The following is a 14,053-nucleotide window of genomic DNA, read 5'->3' as shown; positions in this document are numbered from 1 at the left end:
TTGGCAAAGGATTTGCACATGTTTGAAGTTGTATAGATTTCAAATATTCCTTAATTGGCGGTAGAGGTCAGGAGGGATTAAGAGGAGGAAAGGAAGAGAAGAGGAAAAGTGATAACGAAAAAGTCTGGTTTCGCATTCCTGTGATCATTGGGAAGGATAACAAACTGGGGACATACAGGTTTTGTTTACAGAAGCTGTATCCCTGTTTGCACCAGGATGATGTGTGCACTTGTCTGTGCAAACCTTATACACTGGCATTCTTTACTTTTAATTACTCACGTATTTTTGCCATCTGTTTTTCTTACTGCTTATGCTTGACTTCATGGTCTTTAGACTTTTCTGATCCTGGGTTCAGTCTCAATCTCCTTAGAACAGATATAGTAATGGACAAGTCATTCAGCCTTTCATCTGCCATTAATGATGAACACAACCTGCACTAGGTCATCAGCTGCTTTAAATTGGCTTAGGAACACTGAAATCAATATATACCGACCAAGAATTGGATTCTTGTATATGTATTAGTACCTCATTTGCTTTAGTCTTTTTGGTTGTTTTGAACTCACAGACAATTACGAAGTCCTAGATTTATTTCTGGTTTATTTCTTGCTTTGCTCCCCTAATTCTTTGGTTTTGTAACTCATTTCTGATGTGACGCATCGTGACCAGCTGTGTCATTTCATTTTGAAATGCCCTTTAGGACATGATTTCTGGTCCAGATTCCAGTGCCTACTTTTGCCTTTCAATTTATTATAAAGAAGGACAGACTTATTCTGAATTTTTTGGTCTTAGAGAAGTAAGAGAAAATTTGGGCATACTGTGCTAATCACCTGGTTTAAAATGCCACACCTTTGTATTGTGAAGATGATCAAAGGTAAACAGGTTTCTTTTTTCTAACTGGTGCAATCATTTTTCTGTCACTCACCTGAGTATGACTTCTAAGTGTAATGCTTATATTTTTAAGCTTTTTCTTCCACTTTGTAGATTTAGCATATGGATTTTTCTTGCAACTGAAAAGAATTCTTAATCAACTTCTGTGTAATATTCTTTCTTCAGTACCAGATTTTTCATCCAGCATGATTCCAACCAAGGGGAGTAACATCTAAATACTCCTAGTAGGGCCAAAATATTTCCAAACCCATCTTATTAAATAATTCCTCTTTGCCTAGCACCAATGAAATGATCTAAAGGACTTTTTCTAGAACACCACTACCAGTCACAAATTAAACCTTGTCATTATCTTGAATAATGTCACTGTGTAATGTTGTACCATGAAGCTGGTTTCATATCCCTATTTGAATTATTTTAATTATCGTGCTTGAAATCTTGTGTTACATTACTGTGTCTTGATATGATCCCAATGGGAGGCTGTCAAATTTCATTATTTTATGGTGGTTCTTATTCGGTGGCTCAAACATATTTGCTGCATGAGCCAACCCTTGTGTATTACTCAAGATTAAGTCAAGAGTGTGCCTGCTATTCTCTGAAATGAACTGTTGAAAGGAGAGGTTGACCTAATTAGACAAGTTTCCCAAAGAGCAGCAGAGAACAAAGCTCCTGTGAAACAAAAGTCTCCTCCAGTTTTCACTGAGGTCTGTTTTTTGACCTATTATGCTCGTTCTGTAGTTGTCTGCATTATAAATGGTTTTAGGATAGAAAGTTTAACCAGGTACAATAACCGGAGGGGGTGAAGAGTGGTGCGTGGTGCAAGGCTGCGGTACACTAAAGAGTGCGGTGAATTTTCCTTATCTGGGGAGTAATAATACTGAATTTTCTATCTTCCTCACATCTCTTTACATGGCATACATTTATATGCTATAGAGCCCACCTTACCTTTCATGGGTTTTCTTGCTTTACAGGTTACTTTCAGTTGTTTTCTCTGAATTTCTTTGTTTTCATGTGGGAAATTGGTAAAACACTCAGTACTGCAAAAAAGGCAAGTGGATCTGTGTGGTTTTATACAGCTCCATTTACAGTATCATAACACTCTTCAAAATTACAAGTTGGATGCTGTTAGAATAGTAAATATGTAAATTCATGAGTAATTTGCAAATGTCCTTGAGCCACTGAACCCGTTGCAGTTGTGCAGGCTGTCTCAGTTTGATTGAATTGTTCAAGTTCTTACTCCAGATGACAGAATTGACTTTCATCTTCCTACATGTAAAAGCTTTCGCTTTCATATCTCTTTAGATATAGATAATAAACAAGCTTAAACTATTACAGGGGCAGGAGGGGCAGTCAGAGAAGTGAACACTGCTTGCTTCTCCTTGCCAGCTACTTCTTTTGCTTCTCCGTTGTCATTACATTCAGTTCTTTCTGCTTTCTCTGCAAGCCCCTTGCAGTTAAGATGCTGTGCAAAATTCTTCATCTTTCTTCTGTGCTTTGTAGGCACCTGAGAAGGGAAATGTGCGGCATGGTAGGCGTGGGATTATGCACACATCTGTCACAGCCTGGACACAGTTTTAAAAGTGTTGAACTTCTCATTTTGATATTATATTTTTTTAATTTAACCTTTCACACAATCACACAGAATCACAGAATTTCAGAACTTTCTCTGGCCCCTGTCCTTGTATATAAATTGTTACCTGTCTTTGAGTAACCTTATTTTGTTTTTTTAATCTGATTACATGGGAAAAAGTATTAACCAGGTTCTTGGAGACCTCTGCTGGTAATCTATTCCTACATAGTCTATCAGATTTTCTTATGTCAAAATAGGGAAAATGACCATTAAGAAAATCTGAACTCACTCTCTTTTTTAGTAGGACTTTCTGAAAAGTATTGTAGATCTATCTAGACTGATGGGGTTTGTGAAGATAACATATGAAAGTCAGAGGTTTCCTATAGTCTCCAAAAACATGTGGCAATTTAGGCAAAATATGATTTGCGTGTGGCATCTGGCTAAACTTAAACTGTATTTAAAAACAAACAAACAAACAACACTCTGGTAAAAATACGTGAAACACAACTAGAAATGTAATCTTATCAAGTGCCTGAAAACTGCCAGTGCCAGTTTTTACCAGATTCTACCAAAATGTATCTCCAGTATCTGCTTTTGGACTTTTGAGGTTTGCTCAATGTCATTAAAAGAATTACTGAGACCAAAGATTTCTCATACACATGTAAGTTGTTCCTGTGGCCATACTTGCAGGTATGGCCCTAATCTAAGAAAAAACTAAGAATTTGGACGTGAAGTAGTGCCTAGAACCATGCAGGCCTAAGTTACAGGAATAAGCTTAATTTCAATGCAGAGGTAGTTCTAAGTTACAGGTTTTGAAGTTGGATGCTAAATTTTAGAGCTTTGAAGCTGAAGTCATATAGATCCTTAAGAAGAAAAGGTCCCTGTTTGAAGGACCAGGGGTCCTACAGTGCCATTTATTCCACTGGGGCAGCATGTGAACTGGCGCTTTGTTTTTCTACAATGATCAGGGTTTCTGAAGCTGTTCTTTTGCAGTAAGTGTTCTTATTAAAAATAAAATGAAAACAGGTTATTATCTTCCACGTGCCACCTTCAGAAAGCAGAACTGGACTCAGGGCAAAAATTCTTTAGCATTATTAAGCATGTTATTAAATCAAACTCTTAAATCTGCTATAAAGAAATAAATGTCCATTTCCTTGCACTGAGAGAGTGTGCTGTTGCTTACAGACATGAGACTTTACTCATTACTTCTGCATTGCAGCTCAGCCCAACTGGATTCAGAAAATCAGTGATGCACACGTGGCCATCGAGGAGAGCGTGGCCTGGGAATGCCGAGCGAGCGGGAGACCAAAGCCCTCGTACCGCTGGCTAAAGGATGGGGAGCCGCTTGTGCCCCAGGTAGGCACCGCTGGAGCCCTTCACTGGGGATGATGGTTACACTTTATGATGTTCAAGTGAACTTCAGCTGCTAATGAAACTTTAGAGTTTTTGCTGATCTTTTACGGCATCTCTGCTCCTCCTGCCAAGCTGTGTCACTGTGCAGATGACCAAGAGCGTGATGTGCTGTTGCCAGGGACACAAAGAGGTGCCCGAGGACTGGTGATGTGCAGGAGGTGGGGACACGCACCCCGTCCCACTGCCCTGTCTGCCCAGCTTCTTGCTGGAGGAGCATCACTCAGTCCCAGAATCCCTCACTTTTAAACCACAAACCAAAACAAGCCACCAAAGCATTGGTTTCATGGCAGCTGGCATGTTTTTCCCTTCGCTTATTGTGAAAGAATATAGCATCTCAGATTTGATCAAATCCTGACAAAGACTCCACAAATATTAAATTTCCACCCTACGGCCAAGTAGAAAGCAAATAGCTCTTTGTGTTACTATTTTTTTCAAATGGTGAAACTCTTGGGGAGGGAGGGAACACTTTGCTGTACTTATTAAAATTGATAACACAACCTCCATATCCTTAGGCTGACTAATGATACCCTGGTCTTTTGTTCCACATGCTAATTTTACTTGCCTCATGCTGGTCACTAGCAGATGGTCTTGTACTTAAATCACGTTAGTGGCTGATAGGAAGTAAAGGATCATTAAATTATTAACATCTCTATTGTTTTCAGTAAACTGCAGAGGATTTTTAGTATTTCTGTGATAGCTGACAAAGAGTCTTCCTAACCTTCATTGCCATATGTATTCCTAATACCATTGTTTTAAATGTTTTAAAGAATATGGTTAGCTGTGATATGCCACCATGGAACAGAAGTGCATTTTTTTGATTCAAGCTTGTCTACTTGAAAGGGATATTAATCTAAATGGTTTGGGTATTAAATCAATAAGAAGTCAAGGGAAGGTCCTCCAATTTAAATTGTGTTTACCAACTAATGTATTGGTTTTACCATTTAGTATCTAACCTGACATAAATTTGTCTGGCAGACAAATAGATTGAAGCATGCAAATTATTCCCAGTACTGCTACTTTTTTTTAATCCACATTGGTATAAAATGTGGGACAACACCGCTGGGTTTATGTTCCAAGGAGGGTTCTCCTTATTTACTTTTATATTTGTTTCCCTCTTTCCTGCAGGGCAGGGTTCAGCTGGAGCAGGGCTCACTCACAATAACGAATGTCAGCCTGTCAGACGCGGGCATGTATCAGTGTGTAGCGGAAAACAGACACGGCATCATTTTTTCCAGTGCAGAACTGAGTGTCATAGGTAAGTTTACTTTCCTGAATGCTGCTAATATTCCAAAACCAGCAAAGCCTCAACTCAAGCTGGTTTTGTTGAGTTTCAGCATCTGAAGCAGAAATGCTACTGAGGATCTTGGACAAGTTGTTGTTTTTAAGTAAGGCATGAAATGAAAACTTGAGCAAGTGGATAGACAGAGGACAGATTTTTTTTTTTTACGTCATCCCATCTTTCCATATTCATCCAGGTGACTGAGCACAGAGAGCTGCCTAGCTCACTCAGCCTCTTGCTGCTTGGAAGTGTGTTATGGGGAAGCTTGAGCATTGCCCCAGTTCAGAGCACACTGGACAGTAACTGCCTGCTCAGAAGCTGCAGAGACTGACTCTCGTGAGGAAATGTTGAGAAACCACCCGTCTGAGTAAACCTTTCACCATTCAAATGGCAATCATAATGCTCCTGTCCCAAACCCTCACCAAGAAAACCAACTTCTGCCCCACCTGTTTTGTGTAGACCTGCTCTACTTGTCCCAGTCAACATCAGGAAGGCTCCTGTGAATCCAGGTGGTTAAATAACTGACAGGAAGGAGGAAAGATTACAGAGCTAGACTGTTCTCGGTGGTGCCCAGTGTCAGGAGAAGAGGCTGTGGGCCACCATGAGGGTGGTTGAGCACTAGAAGTGGTTGCCCAGAGAAATTGTGTCATCTCCGTCCTGCAGATACTCAACACTCAACTACACGTGGCCACAGGCAACCTGCTGTAGCTGCCCCTGCTTGAGCAGGAGTGGGACAGGACCATCTCCAGAGGTGCCTGCCAGCCTCAGCTGTCCTGAGTCTGTACCTTGCTCACAAACATTGCACTTGTATTGATGGCAGGCCTGGGAACTGATATGTCAGCATAGATCTGTAGTTTCAAAGGGTTAAATAGAATTCATGATTATAAAATAGTGATTTAGTTGTTTTCAAAGGAAATGTTCAATAGCATCATTCCCTGCTTTATCTTGATGAACAAAGCATGAGGTCTTTTCTGATTATGGCATTTTCAATATCGGTCATTTTTTATCAGCAGCGATAAATGCCTGCATAGAAAAAAAATTCATTTGAAAGGTAGTCATTGTTGCTGTTCAAGAGAAGTACAATAATGCTCAATAAATTAGACTTCACAGTGCTAAGATTTATTGGACATGTTACTGCATGAAGGAAATCGAAATAAACCCACTGATGCTTTTCCTGCCTCTTCAAAACCCTGGTAAAAATCAGCCATTGGGAGGAAGGCAGATCTTCCCAGAAGACAGGGGCTTAGCCCTTGTTGGTGGGCACCTCCAGTGTCTCCCCATGCCTGGCAGCACCCGTGGCCCAACCTCCTGTCTGCACAAAAAGCAAAGACCTTGGAGAACCTGTGCCTGAAGACCTGCTGGAGAACTTGTATTTGGCTGACTCCTCATTTGAATTATATAATCTTCCTTTTGTATGTCAGGTGAAAAGTGCCAGGATGGTGTGCTGCAGATTAATATATATGGATCTGTGGTTTAATTTGGCATATTTTTAAAGAAAAACAGTATGTTTTCCTTTTCACTAGAATTTTCAAAGGAGGTCAATATTCTGAGCTCTCGCTGAGTAATGTTAGCTTTTAAACAGATCTTTCTGAGTATAAAAATGGTATTTCAAAAAGTCCTAAAGTTAAGCACTTGAAATTATTAAACACCACTAATAGCAAGTGAGACTTATAGCAAAATTAAGTGAGAAAGATAAATGGAAGATTACAGGCAGAGCTTTTCTCAGAGTGATTCTTTATTAGTGTTGCCAATTATTTTGCCTGGAGTCTTCAGTTAAAACCAGGTTCCTGTTGTGCTGGACATTGTAAGGATGTGTACTAAGATGAAGTCATTGCCTTAAAGAGTTTTCAAGCTTTCTTTTTTTTAATTTCAAAAGGAAGGATGGGCTTAAAATTAAAAAAAAAAAAAAAAAAGGTAATTAAAATCCTCATTTTGCAAACAAGATGTGAAGAAATTAAATGCATTACCCATAAAGTGGCACAGGGAAGCTGTAGTAGTGCTGAGACTTGAGCCCAGAGTTTCTAAATGTCAGATGACAACATTTTGAATGTCACAGAATAAAACCCATGTCATGCAACTCCTGTACCTCATGCAGGACCAAAAAGGAAATAGCAAATTACTTGCAAAAAGCTCAGTCTAAACTGTTCATTACAGAGATGGAAATAACACGATTATTCAAAAATCTATTTTGCCTATAGATTTTGGACAATTACCTAAGAAATTATTTCCAGGAGTGATAATGAATTTATTATGATAATACAATAAAAATAATAATCCACCTGGTTCTGACTGCATTGGTGGGAAGTCATCCTCAGGATGCTTCCTTTAATTTTGAAACATTTTCCATAGCCCATGTTGGTTTTCAGATGACTCTTTTATAGTCTTTGATAACATACGTGTTTTCCTTTGTGTTAAAAGGAAGTCAGATGTCAAAGATTAGACATAGAAGACAAGACAGCTCAGCAATTAGTGAACTCTGATTCCCAAAAGTGGAAGCCGAGAACTATTCGATCATAAAGCCCATCCCATTAGCAGTGTAGAATTATATTTTATTCAACTCTTTTTGCAGCAGAATTAGGGAAGATGGGGTTCCCTAAGAAAAATGAATTTGCTTTGTGTATCGCATGGCGGGTTTTTCTCTCCCAGCTGCTTCAGGTGAGCTTTAGATCATTTTATGGAGCATCAAGCAGATGCAACACGTGGTAATCTAAACTCTCACCTCCCAGAGTACAGCAAAAAGAGTAAGTTAAGGAAAATGCTGCAATTTTGGGGGATATAGGGATGGGGCAGGAGTCACCGATGCAGGCACACAGCTGGCAAAGAGGATGGAGAGAATTAGAGGGGACTGGGCAGATTTTGCCACCAATAATCTGTCAGAAGGTAAACTCCTGTTAGCAAAGACATAGCAACAGGGCAGGAGTTGTTCATAAAACCCTTGAGCTGCCTCACCTATCTACTTTGAGCTTTATGTATTGAAAAAAATTAGTTGTCGCACTGAATATAAATAAAACCTTCTTGTTGTCTTTGGGGAATTCACTCCCAGAGTCAGTTTAGAGGCAGCTGCCTCAAAGCTCTGCCTGTCATCAGGTCCCATCAAATAAATCATTAAAAATCCTTTGAGGCAGGAATCAGAAGCCAAACCATCTCCTCCCTCCCAAGCCTGCCTTACAACCAGGCTGCAGACTGTCTGCAGGGCTTCGGTGTTTGCTTCAATGAATATCTTACTGTTTGAAACAAAACAGAGGAGTGTGCCCTGGGGGGACTAAAAAAGATGATTCAAGAGTATTTTGTTCCCTGGTGGCTACTTAAGGCTTGCTTTGTTTTGCTTGGTTCAAGACCTGGCCATGTCAAGGTCTCCCACCTTTACAGCATGAAAATAAAAGACACTGTTTATGCAAAAATTGTGAGTACAAAGCATAAAAATGTCAACTTTTCTGGAAATACTAATCTTTCTGATTAATTATATGGACTCTGTGTTTGTGACAATTTTTCTGTATGCTGTTGCTCTGCATGTAGCAATGTTTGACAAAATGATGAACACACTGTTACGACACCAAAAAGGAAATACATTATACAGTTCATGCACGTGTAGTTCTTATGGGTGCTACTGTGAATAAGATGTGTGTGACACTGGGTTTCTACAGCCTGCCAAGGTTACTGGTTTCTGAGGTTTGTAGCTGAACAGGCATTTCTAAACAAGTAAAGAACTGAAGCATTCAGGTGTCTGTTTGCGCCTTCTGTACGTGCATATAGTTCATAAAGCCAGATCATTTAGGAACTGCCAGGTGAGAAGCAGCCCTGGAATATCATAATGTTCCAAAGACCCTGACTTTGTTTTTTCCAGAGGGAATTCTGATCTGTTTTGTGTTTTGTTTTGTTTTTCTTTCAGCTATCGGTCCAGACTTTTCCAAAACACTCTTGAAAAAGTTAACTCTTGTTAAAGTGGGTGGTGAAGTAATCATTGAGTGTAAGCCGAAAGCTTCCCCCAGACCTACTTATTCTTGGAAGAAAGGAAAAGACATCCTAAGAGAAAATGAGAGGTAATGTCTTAAAGTAACCATTTCTTTCATTAGCTTGCTCCAACCCAGGGGCTTTCAGCAATGAAAGCTAAATTTGTCATTAATAGTTTCCCAGAATTGACTTGCAAATAAATGTGAAAACAGCTAGTGTTCAGTCTCAAGGAGCTGGGCTTGAGGTTTCTATTCCCTTTGTGTTCATCCCAGTCTCTGTGTGCTATTAAAGCATCCCTGCCCAAAAGCTGATAAAGATACATTCTAAGAAGCAAATATTTTGCCTCTGCATTGCTCTGAATAGCCATTGTTTTTCAAAAAATTTCCCAGGAGATAAAACTCTCCACTGCAAATTACACTGCTCCAGTACATTACTCAATGTTACACAAACAGGAATTATTTGAAGTCAGTAATTAATTTGGCAGTCCTAACGCCTGACTTGATACGGCTTTTTCAGACTGGCCAAGTAATTAATAGGAAGTAGGAACATACCTTTTAAATTCATGTGCATGGTTTTGCAGTGATTCATTGTTGACTGTGTATAGGTGCAGTTGTGCTACCTGTCCCACTTGTGTAGCACCTGAGAGCAGGACCTGGAGAGGTCTCTGTCCTTGACAGTCCTCCAAAATATGATGAGCCATTAGGATTGATGGGAAAAATTCTGTCCTATTAGTAAATGTTAAAAAGCCAGAAATTACATTAAATTGTTATTTTCAAAAGATTAAACCTGTCATATCTGTTCTTTTGTCTTGGAAAGTCTAGTCTTGTTCCGTCTTGCCTGCCTGTAATGTATGTTGAGATATATACTATAGTGATGTATACGAGTATGTGAAAAGCTATTGTTAATTTAGAACCCAATGAGTAAAGTAATGAACAACCTATTTCTGACTGATTTAGTTCCTATTACCTGGTCTTTACAAAGCTATTGTCTATGGACTGTTCAACTTCATCACTTGGGATAGAAGAGTTGGGTGATCAATTACACAGAGCTTTCTCTAGCAGCCAGGGTACAAAGCTGTGCAAGGTCACAGTTACAATAGATCAAGGTATATTGATTTTTAAAACTGAAAAAACTTGTTCTACTGGTGAAAATTGTTCAAAGGACGGGAAGTATTAAGTACTTGAAGTTTTGGCCTGTCAGGCCCATGAGTTCCTATCTATCTCTCCATCCTTACTGGCACAGTTTGTAGCTGAAATGAGCTGTTTTCTCTGATGCTGTCCTCCTAGACATGGCACAGTTCTTTCTCTTCATTTTAATTTAAGAGCAAGAGAGGAAGTATTAGTTTATTTGAGCAAGGGCTTAGGAAAGTAAAGAAATGTGAATGACTGTGCTTCTTGCTTGGTCACTGCTGTGCAATGCTGACAACAAAGTGATTTTTTGCACTACTCTCTCATCTGCAAACTTACCTAAGTTGGATGCTGTAATATAGCAGAAACCCCTGGATCCTGATTTCCCAAAGAATCTGGTTCATGCACTGGTAACACAAGGCTAGGTGGTAGGTCAAGTTGCCTGTGTGTTTACTTCCAAACAACTTTTGAACTGGTTATTTGAACTGGCTGTAGATGTTTCAGCTGGTTTCCACCAAGGTCAGAAGAGGAAGAGATACAAGTCAAAAATGGCAGGTTTCTTCAAAGCTTTGTGAAAATAGGCAACTGGGAAAAGGAGACACGATTATTTCCCCTCAGGGAAACCCAGTCACCTGAAGTCACGCCATGGTAGACACAAGGGACTCCATACCAGAGCAACCATGAAGGGTGAGCACATCTGTGTGAGTAGTATAAGGCTGTACCTACAGCATGTTTCTGACCAACCTTCTCCTGAGACACAGAGGCAGGTGTAGTCATAAAAGCTTGTGAAATCTTATATACCTTGCTGGTATATAGTCCCCATGCCCAGGCAGATGTTAAGCAGTGGCTGGGAGTGTGGGTTGTGACTACAAGTCCTCTGAGCATAACTCAGTGTTGAACTCGAACACAAACCACATCAAGGCTGAGATGATGGTGCTCATGGCCGTGGCAGGTTCACTGCTGTGCTCCTGCCAAGCACACTGTGCCAGGACCAGGAGTCTCTCACTCAAGCACCAAGCCCTGGATGGGAAACTAGACATAAAATGTTCCCAAGCAGGTGTGAAATTTTCTCCTACTTCAGCGCAGGCATTTTCTGCCAGCCAGATCATCCAGTGGGGCCTATCTGGCAAAATGTCTTAATGAACACCGCTCCATTGACTTGGCAGTTGGACCTATTTAGTTCTTATATGCAGCTGATTGTATCTCCCATGGGGTCGAGGGTATTGAATCCTTGCCATCACCTTTATTAACGACACCATCCCTGCAGTCTGTACCTGGAAACTGTGTCAAATGTGTAATTAGGAATTTATATCGTCTTAGATGACTGTGGCATCGCTTATCAGCACTGTCTGACTTCACAGGTAGGAGAGGCCAAGTGCCTGATCCTCTGCTTAGGGTTGCTGTGTTTCTGGTTTCTTCAGTTGCTGAAATGTTTTCTCCTCTTCCCTGCTATCCTGGGGGACAGCAGCATTGACTGGAGTCCAGTCCTCATACCTCCTTACACCCACTCTAATGTGTGGGCTTCAAACAAGAAGGTTCTTGGTGGTTCAAAAAAATCTGTTGAAATATAGAAAGATGCCAGGAAAAGCTGTTGCTGAAATCTCATCATCTAGGGCAGCAAACAGAACTTTGAGACAGGCAGGGGAGAAGAAACCTAAATGAAATCTCTGACATTAAAGAGTCCTTTGAGTTTCAGAGGCACCTGAACATCTGGATAGTTCACCAAGCTGAACCTGATCATGTGAAGGTTAATCAATATAGATGGTCCTTCCAGTTCTAGGTGGAGTTAAAAGCAACATTAATGTGTCAGTCCTTGCTTTGAATTCTGATGTACAGCCTAGTGGTACCATGGCGATGGCTCAAGCATTTCTCCTGGGGCTCTTGTGACTTTGCAGATGGAGTGTAATGTTAGGGAGTCCTTACTGGAGACAGAAATAGTGTGTAACAGGTTTTGCTGCTGGGACTCCTACTCTGGCAGCTACTGCCTTCCGGGAGGCAAAACTAAGTGTGTTGTTCAATGTTTGCCCAGAGGGAAGAGACTACCATGGAAAAAAAAGAGCTTTATTTGGTTTAGTTTCATATTCTTCTCTGGAGGCTGAGGTAGTGAATGAATAATCTGCCTTGAAGGTATCTCTTACTGGTGGTTGAGGACTGTACAATTGTGTTATTAGGAATTCTGCCCTGGGGTACAATTACATTATTGCAGTCATTAAAGGCAGTCCATCTCCATAATAATGGAAATCCTGCCTTGGAGGCTTAACTGAGTCAAAATAATGTTCATAGCCTGAGTCCAGAAGGTAAATTTTATATAGAAGCATCTATAGCACAGATATAGATATATTGCAAATGCTGCTTGGAAACAAAGGCTATTTCTATATGGGTAGAGATACAGAGATCATTTTCTATCCTTAATCTTCCCTTCTCATTTCAGTGCAAAATGGCTGTCATACTCTGTGAGAAAGGTCTTCAGTCCTACTAATGCCACTCTGTACAAAGTAAGAGCAGGTGAGACTGCTGTCTGCCACCATATCTCCCACCTTCCACGCCACCAGGACAGGAGACAGGACTAAAATACATTGACCCTCTGGCAAACCCTCTCTCAGGAGCACAAGATACCTTTTAGATAGAAATGGTCATCATAAAGCTGTGCAGGCTATATCATCAGAGAGAGAAGCATACAAATAGTGTTTGGGACCCGCTTGCCCCAGCACGCTCCTCAGGCAGAAGTCATTTTAGCCTTTTAATATACACTGTTGTGCTAATAAGCTGGAAGTTTGAGCTGTTTGTCAAGATCTGCAGCTGGTAGAGAATTGTTCCAGAAGCCAACAAGGACTGGGAGCTCAAGGTGGAAATGGTGTCTTCTGGTCATTGCAAAACTGCAATGTGTCTTTGGGACATGTCAGATTGTTCTTCAGACAGAAATATTTGAGTTGAGTCCAGAATGTTTTTCACTTACCATTTGGTTCTCTTACATTCCCAGATGTGTTTAACATCTGATCTCTTTATTCTGACTCAACAATAGGAGAAAGGAGATTCTGGAGAGCTGGGATCCCATTACATAGTTTATTTTTTCTAATGTCCCAGCTATAACAGTGTGACTCAGAAGTGATGCTGGACTTAAGCCTATGAGGTCAAGATGGGAGAGTGTTACTGTCCAGCTGCCTGAGGAGGGCTGACATTCAAAATCAAGCAGAAACTCCTTGAGTGGGGAGCGTGCAGAATGTAGAAGCCAGAACACATTTTTTTATTTAAATCTCAGTGGTATAATTTTATGTCTTCATTCCCGTGATTTTATGAAATGACATAGTCGGTGTCAATTAAGTTTTTGAATAGAAAATATATAGTATGTATGGCATTGTATACATAGGGTGTAGGCATCATACAGGAATTCTGTACAGACATGTAGTCTTCTGCAATTACTATGCCATGTGAAAGACAGATGATTCAAACTGTGCATATACTTTGCTCCAAAGCTGTCTCAGAAACCAAATCAATCATTCCCAGATATCAGTGGGAGTTACAGAGGTAGAGGATAATTTTATGTGAGATTTACCAATATAAAACAGAAATCCATAGTTATCCACAAGTCTGGAAAAGTTTCCATTAATTGATGGCCCCTGTATAACACTGAAGTGAATGAAAGCAAGTCCTTAATGGGGAGTCTTTCCTTTAAACTTCTGAACTCCTAAAGCCAAGGATCCTCCAGTCCACAGGATTTCCTATTTGTGACAATTATTTCCTGGCATTACATTGTACATATTACGAATTGACAGGAGTAGGAGGGGAAGTCACAGTAGTCAGATTGTTCTTGCAGGATTTTGTTAATCC

The 14,053-nt window shown here is 40.3% G+C and overlaps 1 protein-coding gene across 3 annotated transcripts in view; it reads left to right on the top strand.

The window, feature by feature from the left end:
• LOC309443117 (contactin-4) overlaps positions 1-14,053 on the top strand; it is a 331,164-nt gene that overhangs the window by 263,749 nt on the left and 53,362 nt on the right. For all 3 annotated transcript variants that reach the window (XM_082059766.1, XM_082059765.1, XM_082059767.1), the window contains 3 exons: positions 3,675-3,811; positions 4,994-5,123; positions 9,037-9,187. In XM_082059766.1, the coding sequence (XP_081915892.1) occupies positions 3,675-3,811; positions 4,994-5,123; positions 9,037-9,187 (418 nt within the window). The remainder of the gene's footprint in view (positions 1-3,674; positions 3,812-4,993; positions 5,124-9,036; positions 9,188-14,053) is intronic.

This window comes from Streptopelia decaocto (genome assembly GCF_964273445.1).
Source record: "Streptopelia decaocto genome assembly, chromosome: 8".
In the NCBI taxonomy this organism is placed as follows: domain Eukaryota; kingdom Metazoa; phylum Chordata; class Aves; order Columbiformes; family Columbidae; genus Streptopelia; species Streptopelia decaocto.
This window is presented reverse-complemented; position numbering and strand designations above follow the sequence as displayed.